Source organism: Carcharodon carcharias, chromosome 28 (genome assembly GCF_017639515.1).
Source record: "Carcharodon carcharias isolate sCarCar2 chromosome 28, sCarCar2.pri, whole genome shotgun sequence".
NCBI classification, from domain to species: Eukaryota; Metazoa; Chordata; class Chondrichthyes; order Lamniformes; family Lamnidae; genus Carcharodon; species Carcharodon carcharias.
In genome coordinates this window covers 20,761,561-20,779,793 of record NC_054494.1, presented here as the reverse complement: position 1 = coordinate 20,779,793, position 18,233 = coordinate 20,761,561, and the positions used below count along the sequence as shown (strand labels likewise).

The following is an 18,233-nucleotide window of genomic DNA, read 5'->3' as shown; positions in this document are numbered from 1 at the left end:
AAGTTTATATACACACATATATGAAATATTTTTACCCATATTGTGCGTAAGGTGTTTTGTACTAAAATGAGAGCATTTGATCACAACAGTGTTATTGTAGCTATGCCTTTGGCTAGTCACTGATTTCAATGGGTCAACAGTGATCTAGACAAAACTATTAGCCCTCACTGACATCTTATACCCACAGTTCTTAACAGAATGAAAAAAATTGGATGAAACTCTGCGATACAGGTTGACCACAAAATTAGAAACAAAAGACATCTACTTTTTAAAATAGAAGAGAAAAATGGCAAACAAAAGTGGGGATTTACATGTGGCTTTGGTTCTCCTTGTAAAGTGCAAATATCAAGTTTAACTACTTTGCTTCAATCCTCCTCCTCCTTCAGGTACCATGCCCTAAGAAGGCATTGGCGACCATGGACTTCAATCGGATTGGTCCATGATTAAGCTTGGCAAAGCACTGCAGTAGTTTGTCATTGCCTTCTGCAGTATGACTGACCAGGAAACTCTCCCACCCTTACCGCCTACTGTCAGGTGCTTGCTTCAACATAACGCTTTAATATGGTTGTGTCAGGATTATTTTGTAGATGATTCAAGCCCAATTCTGATGAGTCAAAATTCAAATATTGCATAATTCTTGAATCACAATAGAATGTTTCAGTTAACTTGTGTATGCATTTGATCAAGTGCTCATATTAATGGAAATATGTTTCTGCCTGTAATTCTCTGAATTGCTTGAAACAAGAACAAATTCTTGTGTTTTTCACCACACTTAGTTAACTCCTGTGCTTTGAATTGTGAAAGGCATAGAGAGATGCACTTGCAACAATAAAACCTCCGATTTACATGAGCAACATTACAGGTTTTATTATTATCTGACAATGTTAGTAAGTGACGAAAGTAGGGAAAACATGAGTTCTCATTCGGTACTTACAGCTTGTTTGTATATTTCTTCATTAAGCATCTTTTATAATACAGAAGTCCACCACTTATTAAGATAAGTAAAATGATGAAGGGAAGGAGCACCGAGAGAATGATGATTGTGGAAGCATTTCCCACTGAAAAGAAAATAAATTACCTCATTTCTGCAAGTACACAGTCATGAACTTTGCCCTTTGAACTGCACAAAAGGCAGAGTAAAGATTAACACAAGTCCAAACTGATAATTACAAAATCACTGGAATTCTTTCTAGAAAACAAAAATCCTTTGTTGGCCAGTCAACTTTCCACATTGTCAGGTGGTACAACACGAGTTCACTCTTGTGATTTCTCACACAATGTACTTCCAATCTCTTCAAAATGTGATAGGGGCAAGCACATTTACAAACATGGAAGGGAAAGTTGGGAAAGATAGCATGATAAGAGGGGAGAATAGCATACTTTTCCTTCTCAGCCCACCAGCTTAATGGAACCCGGGGAGCCTGGACTTCAAAGGGCTGGTCACAGCTTTATATCCAAGGGCCATAGTTATCTGCCTCAGCCACAGGCATTAAAGAGTACGCGAGGCAGAAAACAGACATTGTACCAGGCTGGTCATAAAATAGCACTGATGCCAGTTGTGCAGAAATCCACATCAGGAGCAGGACATAATTAATGTGAATGTTCAAAAAAAATTACAAGAAATTCAGATATTTGGAACGAAATTTGGCCTTTAATCATTTTGGATTGAATAAATTAATAAACATCTTTTTTTAAAAATGTGGGAAATGTATCTTATGTAGAAGTATTGGAATACTCTGAAAATTGTAACAATTTTGATGCACATTTAGAAATGGGAACTGTATTTGTAACAGTAACTGGGACTTTTTGGTTTGGTGAAAATGGACATTTTTAAAGACCTATAATGTTTAACCTAAAATACATTTTGTGTTGTGGAATGATCATCATCACAGAATCATAGAATAGTTACAGCACAGAAGGAGTGCTTCTGAAGGAGCCAAAAGTAATTTTTATAAACAAATAATGAGTTGGCCAATCAGATGAAATTAATTCAATAATCTCTAGGTTTATGACTTACTTCTTAAAATCAAAAATTACAGTTTGCATTGGAATAGGATAGTGAGTAAGTGCAGAAGGGTAAAAGCCCTACAACAAAACTTATTTATAGATGTGGAAAGCTATTACTTCTGGAAGATATATATCAAGGTTTGTGTACATAGAGTCATCTCATTTCCATGTATTTGGTTAGATTCTTACTTGTTGGTAAGCTACCATTTCGTGTAAGACAATATGGTGGTGCCCAGCCTGGATCACAGTGACATTCTCTCTTGTGATTACAAACCTGAAAAATAATTCAGAGTATTAACAACAATTGGGATCTCATCTGAAGTGGAATAAATTCTTGAATTTAACCATCACCTCAATGTAATACACAAACGCATTAAATGGTGCGATCTGCAGCTTCTCCAACCTCTTTCCCCAATAGTCCTGCAAATTTTTCTCCAAGTATACATATGAATTTCCTTCCGAATGCTACTACTAAATCCACTTCCACTCACTGAATTCCAGATTACAAGGACACAGTGAAATAAAACCTCTCAAGAGTGATGGAATGATCACCACACAGGAGGTGGTCATTTGGCCCATTGTGTCTGTGTTAGCTCTCTGCAAGGAGTTGCTGGTCCCATTCACCTACCCTTTCCCTGTAGCCCCTCATTTCATCTATGCACATTTTGTCAATTATCTTAAGGCTCTGTCCTCAGTTTACTGACTCTCCTGCCAGGGGAAATAGTTTCTACTTACATACTTTATCAAAACCCTTTTTCATTTTGAACACCTCTATTAAATCTCCAGTAGGCAGTGGCATAGTGGTATTGTCACTGGACTGGTAATCAGAGGCCCAGAGTAATGCCCCAGGGACCTGGGTTTGAATCCTGTCATGGCAGAATTAAAAGTCTCATGATGACCATGAAGCCATTGTCGATTGTTGTAAAAACCCCATCTGGTTCACTAGTGTCCTTTAGGGGAGGAAATCTGCCGGCCTACATGTGACCCCAGACCCACAGCAATGTGGTTGTCTCTTAAAATGCCTTCTGAATTGGTTTAGCAAGCCACTCAGTTCTCAAGGGCAATTAGGGGTGGGCAATACATGCTGGCCTAGCCAGCGACGCCCCCAACCCATGAACAAATAAAAAAGCTTGCACTGAGAAAAACAGAGAAAGAATCCTACATGAGCCATACCCCATGGTTATTGCATTTGCCTGAACAGTTTCTTGATCCATAAAGTAGAACACTCTGACAATAACCACTGTAGCAGACCTGTAAAAAGACAAAAATATAGTTTGCACTTATAACAATGTAAGTCACATGCTCAAAATCATAAATGAGATACCTTAACGTTAGGTAGTGGGTGGCTAGGATTATAACATAGCAAGAATTTTTATTTTATTGAAACGCTATATTGAAGCCTATATTTTATTGAAACGCTATTTTGTTAAATTAATGGGGGAAAGCAGGGATCACAAATAAAGAACCTACATTTTACATAAAACTTTATCATGTTCTCAGGACCCTCCAAAGCACTTCATATCCAAAGAATTACTTTCGAAATGCAAACACTGTGGTTGTGTAGGCAAATGCAGCAGTCAATGTGCACAGAGTAAACTGCCACACATAGTGAGTGAATGAACAACAATTAAATTATTTCTACTGGTGTTGATTGAAGGAGGAATGTTGGTGAAGGCACCCAGGAGAACTCCCCACTCTCCTTCAAATTGCGCCATGAGCAGGCAGACAAGGTCTTGGTTTAAATGACCATCTGAAAGATGGCACATTGGAATGCAGTGACCACCCTCAGCTCACCAGTTTAATTTAAAGGAGCATTGAGCCCTTTCCGTCCAGCTGCAGGGATTATTCCCCGAACCCAGTGTGCACCAGCCGCCTGGTGCTATCCTATTTCTATTGCAAGAAATTCTCTCAGAAAGATTACCCATGATAGTTCCTGCTATCATTTCTTACCATCCCATCTCCACATTTTGTTCCTGAAGGGACCAGTCCAGGATCATCAGTTAATTCAATCTTTTCGTTTATTGTTGCGATCCTACACAATTTGTTCCGCAACAGCATTAGTTCATACTTTGCTTGAGTGACCGGAAACTTGTTTCCTCCGACGCAGTGAATTTTACCACATTTAACATCCCTGCAAAAAGGAAAAAAAGCCCGTCACAGAGAACTCAATTAAAAAGGATGATAACTTCAAGACCTAGCACCGATTACCTAAGTGATCAATTCCTAGAACTCAAGTGGTTCCTAATGAACAACTTCAAGGATTTTTTAAAAACATGGGCAGCTTTGCCATTATTTACCCACAATTTTTCATTGAAACCTAAAAATCCATAACAGATCTACAATGGTGTTCCCAGAGGCACAGGTTCTAAACTAGTGATGGGCAACCTAGGTTAGTGAGTGGGCCGCATGAGTGGCCCTCCCCCCTTCATCTCAGTGGGCCACAAGATTGAAATTGGGCACGTGCATGAACCATGACCCCATGAATAAGAATTTGTGGGACTGTGCTGATTGAACCGTAGCAGTGCTTTGATTGGACGCAGAGGGAGTGCATGGCTCTCACAGTCAATGTTAAGCGCAATCAGCACGCACCTCACTTCAAGTGCCCTTGCTTTGCGTGCCTTTCACTTTAGTAATACTGGTAGGAAAAAAAATGTGGACAGAAACCAGTGGAATCTGGCAGCCCTGTGCACGGGCAACAGTCAACAATGTCTCCCGGGTTGCCCACCACTGTTCTAAACCCACTTGCAATAACTCATAAAACCTTGGACCTGAAATCATAGAGGCTTTGGGTTCCAGTACAGTCAAAACTCTCTCAAGGCAGAGCTTCGTACATCTCATTACTGCCTTCAGATCTGTTCCAAGACCGATCAGCAGTCATGTTACAAAAGTATTAATCGGGGCATGGCTGGAGAAGGCATGATGAGGTTGCTGCCTGTCAGTGCAATGCCACTTTAAGGTCTTCTAGCCCTCCTGCACATATTAAACAACAGATGTGTCAGAAATTTGGAAGGACCATCCAGCCACAAGAGTAGAGAATGTGTCTGGCACATCTTTAGAGCCATTTGAGAAATCAGCAGGTGGAGGAAGGCCCTCTTCATCTGAAGTGGCTCACAATGGAACCCTCCAGACAGCAAATGCACTTATCCTTCATTTAGGGAAAAAAACACTTCAGCACCCTCAAACAAAGCCCAGGAGGTGAATACAAGAGACAGCTCTGAATTGTTTGCAAGGATCTGCAGCCAAGTACTTGGTCTTTTCTTAAGATCCCATCATAGATGTCAATGTCCTGCCAATTTGGTTGATTGCAGGTCCATTAAGAAGCAGCTGAGTGCATTAGATGTGGCAAACATTATGAGCCCTGGCAATATCCAATATGTAATGCTGAAGACTTGTGCACTAGAGCTAGCTGCTCTCCTTTATAAACTGTACACTATAAGTATGACACTGGGATTTACCCAACAGTATAGAAGATTGCCCAGGTACAGCCCAACAACAAAAAACACCATGAATGTAACTAGCCAAGTACTGCACTATCATCTCAAGCATCAGTCAATTGTTGGAAGTGGTCATCAATACTGCCATCAAGTGACACCTGCTCACTAATATCAGGATAGTTTGGGTTCCCTCAGTATTGCAGGCAATTAAATGTTGCCTATAACGTAACAAAATGCCCCAAGGCACTTCAGAGCAATGTTATCAGACAAAGTTTGGAACAGGATCAGAATTAAAAGGAGGAGAGGTGGTTGGTTTAGGGAGGGAATTCCAGAGCTTAAGGCTCAGGTAGCCAAAGGCACAGCCAACAACAGCTCCAAAAAAGAAAAAAAGTTGTTCATACTTTTTCCGGCAGGCTTCATAACCAGTTTTAGCTGTTTTGCAATGAACATATTTATCTCCTCTCATATTCTGTTGAAAGCAGTCATCATGCGCCATCGTTGCACCTGTACAATATCAGAGAAAATATTTCTCTTAACTCAGTAAGTCTGTTGAGTTTAATTTATGCAACCATAGAAAAATATAATACATGGCAGATGGCAACTATTGGAGATTATTCAAAGCAAAAAATAACTTAGAGTATTATGAACAGTGGGCACAAAGTCAACATAATTTCCAACCAAGCTGATATGATCTCCAACCTCAGAACATCTCCATGGGGTTGTGCAAGTCCTCAATTTGTGTCTGTGGTGAAGTAGGTGTATTTCTACTGACATCTGTTTTTCACCATTTTATGCCAATGCCATTGTTAGCATGAAATTACTCCGAAACCAGGTTATGGCTGAGAATTTCCTTGGAGCTGTTCCTGTTCCACTGTTGTAACATCACCATTATGCAGGGATAGTGTTAGGTTTCCTCTGCATTTCCAGTGAAATAAGTCATGGTGCAGGAGCAGATGTGAGCATGTTCCATGTCTTTGCAGAGTTTTTGTTTTAGCACTTCATCTCATTCATTGCTTCAACTTTCCTGGTCCCACATTGTCGTTTGAAACCTCTTAAAAAGTTACGTCTTGAATGTACCCCCTCATTTCTGGTATGAGTGAACATCAGGAAAGGACTGATACCAGAAATGTATAGATATATGCATCAGGAAAGGATCATCAGGCTGCATCTCTTTTCTCTTGAAAAAAGACTGAGGGGGTGATCAAATAGAGGGGGAAAAGCATAACTAGAGGCCATCAACATGAGGTAGACACTGAGAAATCCAATCGGGAATTCAGAAGAAACTTCTTTACTTAGATAGTGGTGAGTGTGTGGAATATGCTACCACAGGGAGGGGTTTGAATAGTTTAGGTGCATTTAAGGGGAAGCTAGACAAGCATTTAAGGGAGGATTACGATGATAAAATTAGCTGAGGAAAGATGGGAGGAGGCTTAAGTGGAGCATAAACACCAACATCAACTGGTTGGGTCAAATGGCCGGTCTCTGTACTGTATATCCTATGTAATCCCTTTTAATGCTATCTTACTAACCACCAAGGCTGGTCAATTTCTTTAAGCATTGTAAAAATTTAGTCCTTTCCTTCCAAATTCATCTTTGCAGTTTTCAGAATGTATATATATTCCCACTATTTATAATTAGTAACAAGATGATTCAATCTTACCATAAGGCGTGGGAGCAGAAGTAGGCCATTCCGCCCATCAAGTCTGCTCCACCATTCAACGAGACTATGGCTGATCTGATAATCCTGAACTCCATTTTCTTGCCTTTCCCCCATAACCCTTGATTCTCTTACTGATTAAAAATCTGTCTATCTCAGCCTTGAATATACTTAACACTTAACTACAGCCGTCTACAGTAAAGAATTCCACAGATTCATTACCCTTGGAGAAGAAATTCCTCCTCACCTCTGTCTTAACTGGGCGCCCCCTTACAACATTTGCAATCTAACTTGCTGCAAATTTTAAATGCTTGATATTAGAAAGGGACATACTAAATAATGAGATGCAGTTGGTGAAGCTATGGCTGTAAGAACAGAATTCCTTTTTATGTTTATAAACAATGGCAAATTAGCAACTTCCAAATAATAAATGAAGGCATTTTTGAATCTTAACTTGTTCTTAAAAAGCAGATTAGCATGCTAAAATAAATTGTGAATTACATCATTATATTTAAACACAGTGGCACAATTGTATTGTGACAATTTCATTGCCAATGGTTTCTCAAACATCGAATTTATATGTTTCTCTTTAACAGAAGCTAAAATATTAAAACCACATTAAAAAGTTAAAAATATTTCCGAAAAAATTAAAAATGTTTGATTGCTTCCTTGTTTGAATTTGTAATGAAAGGATTAAAAAATAAAATTAGATTTAAAAAAGACACTCGAGCAGATACGTCATGTGCTGTTTCTTAAATTTACCCATGACAGCCAACTGTTGGCTCAGCTACTGAGATCCAGAGCAGACTACTCCACAAACTGGAGCTGTCTGAAAAACTATTTAATGTACAGCCGCTTTCAGAGCAGTCACACCAAGTTACAAAACAGAATTTAGATACTGGAGCAATATCAATTCCAGAGTGGAAGGCATAGGTGAGGCCGTTTTGGTGATTTTAGATTGAGGGAGTGAACTGTTTGCAAAAAGTACCTGTTCCCCATAGAGTAACACAGTGCTGTTGATGCGTGGGGCACTGTCCATTGTAGCAGTAGCCTTCCCCGTTTCTGCAGGGAGCACCATTCATCTTGAAGGCATCGTCTGAACACTGAGCACTCACACCATTGCAGTAGTCGGATAGATCACAGTCGTGCTTTGCGGCTCGACATATTTGACCTGCTGGCTTTATCTGGATTAAAACAAGCAAACAGACCACCTCACAAATTAAAGAATAAAGTCATTAAAATTGAAACATGATGGTACAAAACAAATGTTGAGCTGCAGTACCTCATCACAGAATGCAGATTACAAGACCCTGAATCAGTAGAAATTTCTGACTTGCAAATAATTCACACAAACATGGAGCAATAGACAGCCAACAAAAGCTGTTTGTCTGTTCCAAAGGCTGTCTCTCTCATATACCCCACAGGGGTATCTTCAGATATGTTAATAAAATTGCACCAGGCTAACACTTATAAATACATCAAGGAGTAACTTTAATAGGAATATTTTTTCCTAAAAGCATTCTGAAATGCTGCCTGATTGTGCTGGTTCTTGAAAGACTCTATATTCACCAACTGAGCTGGTGGAAATTTCAATTAGAAAAAACTGTGTTAAAAATAATTCAATTCACTGGATCACCGATTACACGCAATATGGAAACTCTTAGCAATATTGATTGAAGAATCAATGGAAAAACACTGAAAGGACTCACTACTCTTTCTAATTGTGTTGTGCTCGCTTTAATATCCATCTGAACAGACATGAGCTCTGGTTAATGTCTCATCTGAAATAACGCATCTCCAACTTCCTCAGTACTGCAGAGCGTCAGTCTGGGTTATAGCGTCAAGTGTACAGATCAATATTATTACCAGGAATAAATATAAAAACATGGGTCACTTGTATTTGTACCTTGCAATTCTGGCAGCATTCTCCGTCAGCGCATTCCATTCCCTCCTTGAATCTGCAGGTTGTAGCATTACAACAAGGATTGGTGCATTCCTGCGAGGGTAAACACCAATCAGTATTATCTATAGGCATTAAAGATTCTAACAAACCTTCAGATGACTGCACTTTCAAACAATTTACACCATTACTACATCTGCATGCACTTCAGATCAGAAATTAGTTGAGAATGACATGTGAACCAAAGATTAAAGCCAGCCTTCATCTTCTGGTAGTTGCAAAATTGGGAGCAGAATTTTGCCCATGTTGAGTGGGAAACTGACCACCGCCTGTGATCGAGGCTGGAAGAGGTTTCACACTGGCGGGCCGATTAAGGCTTGCCTAGCGTGATAGGTGAGTGATAGCGCTGAGCACTGCCTGTGTGGGCGGGGGAAGGAGAGCAAGCAGTGCAAGTGTGAACCTCATGCATGCGCGCGAGTGAATGCTTGAAAATCTCCCCGAGGCACAGAGCTGCCTCAGGGAGATGAGGCATTTTTTTTTTAGAAGAAATAAAGATTTGAAAAATGTAATAAAACATGTCCCCTCATGTGAATCTGTCACATGAGCAGGGACATGTTGTTAAGTAAATTTTAAAACTTTTATTTTATTTTTTTTTGTTTTTAGAAAGCCTCATCCCGCTCATGGATGAGGTTTCTAAAAAATTGCAAAGGCCACCTGGTCTTTTTGCCTGCCTGCCAACCGTAAGGTTGGACGGGCAGAGAAAAATTTAATTTAACTGATTATTTAACGGCCTTAACAGGCCTTCTAATTGTCGGCAGGTGTGCTGCCGACTCTGGTGCGTGCCCACCAACCGAAATATCGCGAGACTGTACACTGACGCCAGGATGCTCAGCTGACGTCAATGCGCATCATTTCACGCTTGATTGGGTCGGGTGCACGCCTGCCCATTGAGCTAAAAGCTTTGCCCTGTAAATAGAGGAATCTCATGTTGGCATTGATACAGGGCAAACACAATACAAGAGGAGCCCCTTGTCCTAACCTCATTCCAGTAGGCCTGATCCTCAGGAACTGATGAATGGAAGGCCAGCTAGGATCATTGGTATGATCAGTGGCTTCAAAATGTGATAACTTGTTACGAATTAGCTTCCAGCATTTTTCAGTCTCTTTTAATGGAAACATGAATATCACGGAAACATAATACATGATTACTGGGTTTATAAGGGCTGATCCTCTGGATGGACACCCTCACTGTGCAGCCTCACCATCCAGGAGCACCAACTGAAAGTCCTGATGATGCACAATCCCTGTGCTTCTGTCCCTTAATATTAGTGGACGGAAAATGGTGAGAAACAGTGTGATTTCCCAAGTGGCATTCCTGTGGTAGCAGTCTCCTTACCAGCAGCATGCACTCTGAAAATTAGGCCTTTATACTTCCAGTATCCTATTAATAACTAGTAATCCTAACAATAACTGTCATGCAAGGCAATGGGACATTCAGTCATAAACAATGATCTGGAAATGTTAAAGGCTTAATAAGTGGAGGAAGTGGATAGGAGAGAGAGTGAGAGCGAGAGCGAAAAGAATAACTCCAAGATAATAGCAATTTCATGAAGCAGTGGCATTTGAATTATACAAATATGTCATTGTCAAACAGAAAATGAATTTGACACCAACAACAAATAATGTTTCACAATTTTCTTATTCAATTTTTCACTCTGCCAAGTAATTGGAAAGAGCTCATACAGCTACAGATCTCCGATAAAAGTAAAACACTGTGGATGCTGGAAATCAAACAAAAATAGAAAATGCTGGAAAATCTCAGCAGATCTGGCTGCATGTGTGGAGAGAGAAACAGTGTTAACGTTTTGAGTCTGTATGACTCCTCTTCAGATCTCCGATGTTGGGCTGGTATTTAAATTCTTGTGAAATAGCTGGGAGCAGTGCAGTTCAGTTTAGATTAATGAGCATCATGGCAAACCCTTCCCTGATAAAACATGACAGCAACTTTACATTGTCAAGTTTGGTGGTCAGGTTGAATTTCAAACCTCTTGGCTCATGTTTACTTGACATGGTCTTTTCTGTCCTTAAGTGTACCATAGTCTGGAAACAACCTGCTTTCCACTCCTCTCTCAATTTGCTGTGTTTAACGTTGTGCCTTATTAACTATGCTGTGCAATACCAATTAGTTGAGACCATGGTTTAGTGTCCTGCTCCTCGCTTCTAGCAATGCTGCTCTGGAACCAGTAGCAAAGCCCTGACTTGGTTTGCTTCACTATCTGATTTCAATTCCCTTTGAGAAGCTGCTGTCACAGCCGACATCAGAAACTCATCTTGGGAGACATTTTATGTATAAACCTATGTCCTCACACTTCAATACACAATATCAATTTGGTAATGGTGAGCTGTTGTGTCCTTTAGGTCCCCTGTCAAAGTTTTGTTCATAGAAAAGTTAACTTACCATCTATTAAAACAGAGTGCATACTTTAACGCTACTTTGCTATAACAGGTAAGCTTGCAGGTAAATAAAGAAATTCTGCGTTACCTCAACAGTGCCACAATCACATTCCTCCCCACGCTCCAGAAACTGATTCCCACATGCTGGATTTCCATACAGCTCATCTGCTCTGGGGCTGTTCAAAAGACAGTCCGTCATACCAGATGCCAGGAACTTCTGCACCTCCTGCTGACTGCAGCTGCTGAAGCTTCTGGGAAACACGAGCCTAAAAACCAATAAAGATGAGAGCAGCCGATAAGATTTTGGGGTTAGATTCGCATTACATTTAAACTCGCAAAACAGAATTTAAATGAAACTCGGATTGTTGCAAAAATCAGAGCATTCAACTGTGTGTGTGTCACACTGTCAAGACAGTGTTGACATTTATATTACTTCAGCATCACCAAAAGAAAATGTCTACTATAATGTTGTGCCAACTTAAATTACAACACAGAGTCTTTCTCCAAAGTGCGTTATTGCTGTTAATTGATGTGCTATAAATGACAATATAACTGGACCTCTCTTCTTGTTAGGTTCTCCCTCAGAAAACAAATTTTAAATTTGGCCAATAAAATGTTGTTCAACCTAAAATTTAAGAAGCAGTTGGATATCATTCTTTACAATGGGACACTCTCATGGTTGATCATATTGGTGGAAATAGCTACTTGAGGCTATGTAAAGGACACAAAACCATCCAAACATTTTTATTTCCTCACCATGCCAAAAATCTAAAAACTTGAAATCAAACTTTATTTTCTCCAAGTATTTTTCTGCATAATATCACACTGACAGCCAGGCGACTGGTTCCCTTGTTTGGGCTTGTCGGAGACAGTTCTATTCTTACCCTGTTTTCTCCGCCATGATACAGCCACCGTTGTTCTTCCCTGCTCCATCGCAGCTACAATATGTACTGTGATCCTCATCATGGGACATGCCCAAATTGTGACCCATCTCATGAGCAATCGTAGATGCCAATCCTATTGGGTTCCTATTATGGTCCTAAGTTTAATTATTTGAATTATTAAATTATTACCATCACAAACATGAGTCCAAGTAATGAGATTGGATTAAGGTTACAATTATCATAGCACTGAATAACTTGTGTTACAAAAATACATGATTACAAAAAAAACGTTACCAGAAAAGTTAGTGAAAATGCTGCCATAGCTGGAACTGTTTAACTTTCACAGAAACAATGGGCAGGATTATTCCTATGGCGGGGGGGTGGGGGTGGGGGTGGGGGTGGGGGTGGGGGGGCGCTGGGCGGGAGCCTATTGCTGCCCGCGATCAGCTGTGCGCCGCCATTTTACGCAGGCTGGCCAATTAAGGCCGGCAGCACTCGGTGCTACCTGTGCGGGCGAGGTGGGGTGGGGTGGGGGGGGGGGGGGTGGAGAGTTAGGGCCTGCACTCTTTCACGCATGCGCACAAAACAGCGCAGCAATGTCCCGGGGCAAGGAGCTGCCTCAGGGAGATCGAATGTATAATAAAAAACATGACAGAATTGAATTAAAAGTTCGCAGGCCTAGACTCTCCCTCCTCCCCTCGCCCGCACAAGTAGCGCTGAGCACTACTGGCTGCGCATTACACAGGCCCGCCTACATAAAATGGTGGTGCACAGCCAACCGCGGGTGGAGATTGGCTCCGCGCCCACTCCTGCCCAGCCCACCCGCCTTGATGGGCCCTTAACATTTCAGTGGGTGTGCAGCCAACTCAGGCGTGTGCCCGCTGAACGAAATATCACGATAGCACACACGTCCAACGTCATTGCTCGTCACTTTATGCGTCAGTGTGTCAGGCCTGTTCCCGCACGTCAACCGGAAGATTCTGCCCAGTAGCACGGAAAGAGACCACTTGGTTCAACAGGTCCATGTCAGTATCCCTGCTGCCCATGAGTCAGCTTCCACTGCTCTACCAGTATAACTTCCTATTCCCCTCTCCCACATGTACTTATCTAGCTTCCCCTTACGTGCTTCTACGCTAACCACATTAACCACCACATGTAGTAGCACGTTCTACATTCTAACCTCCCTCTGCGTAGAGAAGTTTCTCCTGAATTTCTTTGTGACTATCTCATATTCATAACCCCCAATTTCTGACTTTCCCACAAGACTGATTTACAGATTAACCTTTTATTGCCCCATAATAAAAATCATGTGGACCATCGCTAGGGTTGTCTGTCCCTTAACCCCACCTCTTTCAATCCTGTAAATGATGTTCTTAAATTACAATTTTGGAAAAAGAGGGACTTTCTAAAGAGGAAACTACTAGGTACCATGAAGGTAGCAGCATTGTATAACTCACCTCATTCACACCACCAGACTGATAGGAACACATGGCAGATTTTGTTGCTAATCCAACAGTTGATCCTTCAAAGCTTATTCCACTGAAAAGAGATATTTAATGTTAGCTATAAGGTTTCTTTTGCAAATATTAATAGCATTGTGGTAATGACAGTTCATTTTCGATCATACAAAGAAAACCCACGCACATTCTCAAACCCTTTGCAACTAATGGAAAGATATTAAGAATGCTGGCTCAACACCGCAGTAATTAAAGCCATAGAAGTTCTTCATTATACAGACTGAAAACCTAAAGCTGTTTAAACTAATCAATACGTAATTTCAGGCAATAATTATTTTCTAATCTGTTCTCGGGATGTGGACAAAACTGGCAAGGGGACATTCATTACCCATCCTGAGTTTCCCTTTCTCCTTAACCGTTGCAGTACTTGTGGTGACGTTGCTTCTACAATGGTGTTAAGTAAGGGAATTCCAGAACATTAGCCAGCAATGATGAAGGGACAGTGACGTGTCCAAATCAGGATGCGGTGTGTCTTGGAAGGGGCATTATTGCTCCTCGTTCCCTATGACATTAATATCTTATCTTTCTCAACATGGAAGAAGGTGGTGTTGAAGTTAACTTGAGCTAATGGATTGCAACCTGTGGTTCAAACATGATGGAGGGAGTGCATAATGAGCCTGATGCCAATGAAATGAACAGCCTTGTCCTGGAATGTGTCACGGTTCTGGAAAGTTGTGGTGGCTGCACCTAACCAAGCCAAGTGCTGAGTATTCTATGGACTCCAGTCCTGCAGATGGTGGATAGGCTTTGAAGGGTCAAGAGGTGGACCATTTATTGCAGGGGACCTAACTTTCTCCCTGCTCTTGTAGCTTTGGTCTTGAAATAGCTGCTCCAGTGTAACCTCTGGTCAGTAGTGGCTCCTGAAACATTGATGGGCGAAGGGACTCAGCAATGGCAGTGCCTTCAAAAATGAAGGGAAGGTGGCGGAGCCTTTTCTTTCAGTTGCCCCCCTTCCTGCTGCTGATATGGAGTGAATGTTAGCTACAATGCATCAAGCTCACGCCTGGATGGTATCCAGGTCCTGCCATAGGTTGGCATCTTGCTGCCTCATTATCAAAGGAGTGGGGAGTTGAGCTGAAATGTTACTATGGTATCGTCAATAAGCCGGCTCCTGGCATTATGTCAGGGGCAAGAGGGAGGGCATTGATGAAGCAATTGAAGATGGTTGGACAGAGGGCACTTCCCCAATCCTATGGGACATTATACAGGTATGATATGAACAAGCATCTATAGATTTACTAAGCCACATGGAAATAGATCTAAAAATGGAATACATTTTCAAAAGGATCTCAGAAGTACAATCTCTTCTGTAAAAATTGATCTAATTTTTAGACCAGAGCAGCCAATGCTCTTATGCACAGTTAACTATATATCTATATTACACTAACAATCATTTCTTTCAGAGTTTGGTGTTCTCCACAGGTACGTACGTGACAAACTGTGCATTATCGTGTTTTTTCTTTAATAGTAGCTCCTGTCCACGCCATTTAAGAAAGTTATCCAGAGTAGTATCGGGATTTGAGCTGACAGCAATTTTGTCTGAATGGGTCCACACTTCTAACCCCACCAACGCTACACGGATATTTAACGATCTGTACAACTAACAGAAAAAGGAGTGAAAATCAAAATCAGAACAACACGCTGCAATACACAATGAAGGTTTCATAAGTGCCCATTCAATTTACTGAATTAAGTATTTATTAAAAGTATTCTGAATAAAATACCTATGAAAATACAAATTAGGAGGATAGGCCATTTGGCTCCTAGAGTGTTCTCTGCCATTCATTAAGATCCTGGCTGATCTGATTGGAATCTCAATTCCACATTCTGCCTACCCCTGATAGATTCTTGACTTAAATATATTCATTGACTGCCTTCACTGCTGCCGGGGGAAGAGAGTTCCAAAGATTCACAACCTTCAGAGAAAACATTTCTCCTCATTTCCATCTTAAATGGGAGAGACCCTTTATTTTTCAACTGTGTCCCCTAATTCAAGTCTCTCCCACAGGGGGAAACATCCTTTCAGCATCCATCTTGTCAAGTCCCCCCAGGATCGTATTTGTTTCAGCCAGATCACCTCTCATTCTTCTACTCCAATGGATACAGGAAAATCAAGCCCCTTAATATGTTTTAGTTGCATGGAATTCATAGAGTCGTCAAAGGTTTAAATTCCGGTAATTTCACACATGAAACAGGCTCCAATTCCCTGTCCAACAATGGGCTTCAACCTCAAGAACAGTCATGCCTACATTACCATTGTGTTCTTCTGTTTCCCTAGGCCAGCCACCAGGAATACTGGTAGCCCTTCTGAGTGAGGCTGCCCACTTTAGACCCACGTTGTAACCACCTCCAACTGGGTTGAAATTGTCTAAATGTGTTTCACATGAAACCTTTCAGTCAAAAGAAAAGACCTTCATTCATCACTTCCAAACCTTTTTAAGTGCCCTGTATGGCCTTCATGTAACTCTTTCAAGTACAAACCCATTTCCATCTGTTTTTCAGATGAAGTTACATTGTTTCATAGTTTGCCATTGTGAGATTTGAACTCTTGATACTCTTTTGAGTAAACCTGTTTCCATCTGTTTCAGATGAAGTTACATTGTTTCATAGTTTGCCATTGTGAGATTTGAACTCTTGATACTCTTTTGAGTAAACCTGTTTCCATCTGTTTCAGATGAAGTTACATTGTTTCATAGTTTGCCATTGTGAGATTTGAACTCTTGATACTCTTTTGAGTAAACCTGTTTCCATCTGTTTCAGATGAAGTTACATTGTTTCATAGTTTGCCATTGTGAGATTTGAACTCTTGATCTTGGGGTTGCAAACCCAGTACCATAACCACTTGGCTATTTAGGCCAAGCAAGAGATAAGCTCACACTTGGGTATCAATTGTCAATATATCAGTAACTACATTGTTTCATAGCTTGCCATTGTGAGATTTGAACTCTTGATGTAATGTTACAAAGTCTCCTGTCAGGTACAGCTATGTAACTCTTTCAAGTACAAGCCCGTTTCCATCTGTTTCAGATGAAGTTATATTGTTTCATAGTTTGCCATTGTGAGATTTGAACTCTTGAGCTTGGGGTTACAAGCCCAGTACTATAACCACTTGGCTATTTAGGCCAAGCATATGGCCTTCACCTAGTGTAACATCACTTACCTATTTATGAACGACTGACTGCCTTTGTGAGAAATTCATTTGCATATTTGACAACTACCTATGTTCTCTTCCCCTCTTTATGATCCTTTTAGAGGAGATCAAAATAAAGTTCCAGTGAGGGGAACCACCCCAAACAATAATCTGCACTTCTCTATCAGACACTGATCATATTTGCAGTATTTTCTCTTCTATTTCAGTTTTCCACCATGTGTGTGAGTGTTTTGTTCTCTTTTCTTTAGCTACCCACACCCTAGAAAATAAAACAAATATTACCTTGTCTACATGGTTCACTATCTCCATCATACGCTGTCGTGTTGTTAGGAAATCTCTGTTCAATTTTTTGTACTGAAATGAAAAAAAAAATATCCAAATGACCTTGACAGATGTAAACCAAGTTGTTGCACAAATCTACCCACAAAAGAAAAACACTCACCAGGATACAAAATCACATTTTATATAATGAGCATTGTTCAGCCTTAGTTTGATTATCTTTCCCTCCCACTGGTTAGTTTAAATGTTTACTGACATATGACCTGTGTGTGCGTGCCTTCACAAACACAGGCAAAAGTCTTAGAGCACCTGCAGCAACATGAACTCCACACTGAGCAGCAACAGGACAAATGAAACCCATCTTAAAAGGGAGCAGGTTTAATTTATTATACAATTATACTAGGCAACAATCGAGTGACAAGGATTTTCCCACATGCACACAAGACAATAGGATAACAACCAACCCTGGGACTCAAACTAATAATGGGTGCTTCAGAGGGTTGTAACATTACATGAAGTTATTAAGGGTCCAGATTTTGTAACTAATTGTTAGATTAGAGTTTCAAACCCACTGATGAACAACGGTTTGTGAGCCACAATTTGACCAGCAGAAATATAACACAAATACGAGAAACACTTTACAAACAATAATGTTTCTGCGGGAATGGAAATTTGGAAATTTATTTTCTTTGAAATCAGGTGCTGAAAGATTTAGTGAGTCAATAATATTCAAGGCAACTTGTGAAAACGTAACTGGTTTAAAAAAAAACACCTTATATAATTTTGAGAGTAGCTTTACCTCAGCATTGTCAACAACTAAGAAAAGTTCCACGTATCGGGTGCTTTGAGAAGCTTGTGCAAATCTCTAAAAAGAAAGGGGGGAGAAGTAGGCAATTTGAATGCAGTTATTAACATGAAATGTAAGAATTAACACGTTAGCATGTATCCAA

At 40.6% G+C, this 18,233-nt stretch overlaps 1 protein-coding gene across 2 annotated transcripts in view; it reads right to left on the bottom strand.

Moving 5' to 3' along the window:
• LOC121270881 (zinc metalloproteinase-disintegrin-like crotastatin) overlaps positions 1-18,233 on the bottom strand; it is a 41,614-nt gene that overhangs the window by 13,565 nt on the left and 9,816 nt on the right. For both annotated transcript variants that reach the window (XM_041176443.1, XM_041176444.1), the window contains exons 7-19: positions 18,083-18,148; positions 17,287-17,358; positions 15,284-15,453; positions 13,794-13,875; positions 12,337-12,491; positions 11,541-11,718; positions 9,005-9,094; positions 8,087-8,282; positions 5,843-5,945; positions 3,958-4,138; positions 3,181-3,258; positions 2,197-2,281; positions 935-1,058 (exon numbers count right to left, since the gene is read on the bottom strand). In XM_041176443.1, the coding sequence (XP_041032377.1) occupies positions 935-1,058; positions 2,197-2,281; positions 3,181-3,258; positions 3,958-4,138; positions 5,843-5,945; positions 8,087-8,282; positions 9,005-9,094; positions 11,541-11,718; positions 12,337-12,491; positions 13,794-13,875; positions 15,284-15,453; positions 17,287-17,358; positions 18,083-18,148 (1,580 nt within the window). The remainder of the gene's footprint in view (positions 1-934; positions 1,059-2,196; positions 2,282-3,180; positions 3,259-3,957; positions 4,139-5,842; positions 5,946-8,086; positions 8,283-9,004; positions 9,095-11,540; positions 11,719-12,336; positions 12,492-13,793; positions 13,876-15,283; positions 15,454-17,286; positions 17,359-18,082; positions 18,149-18,233) is intronic.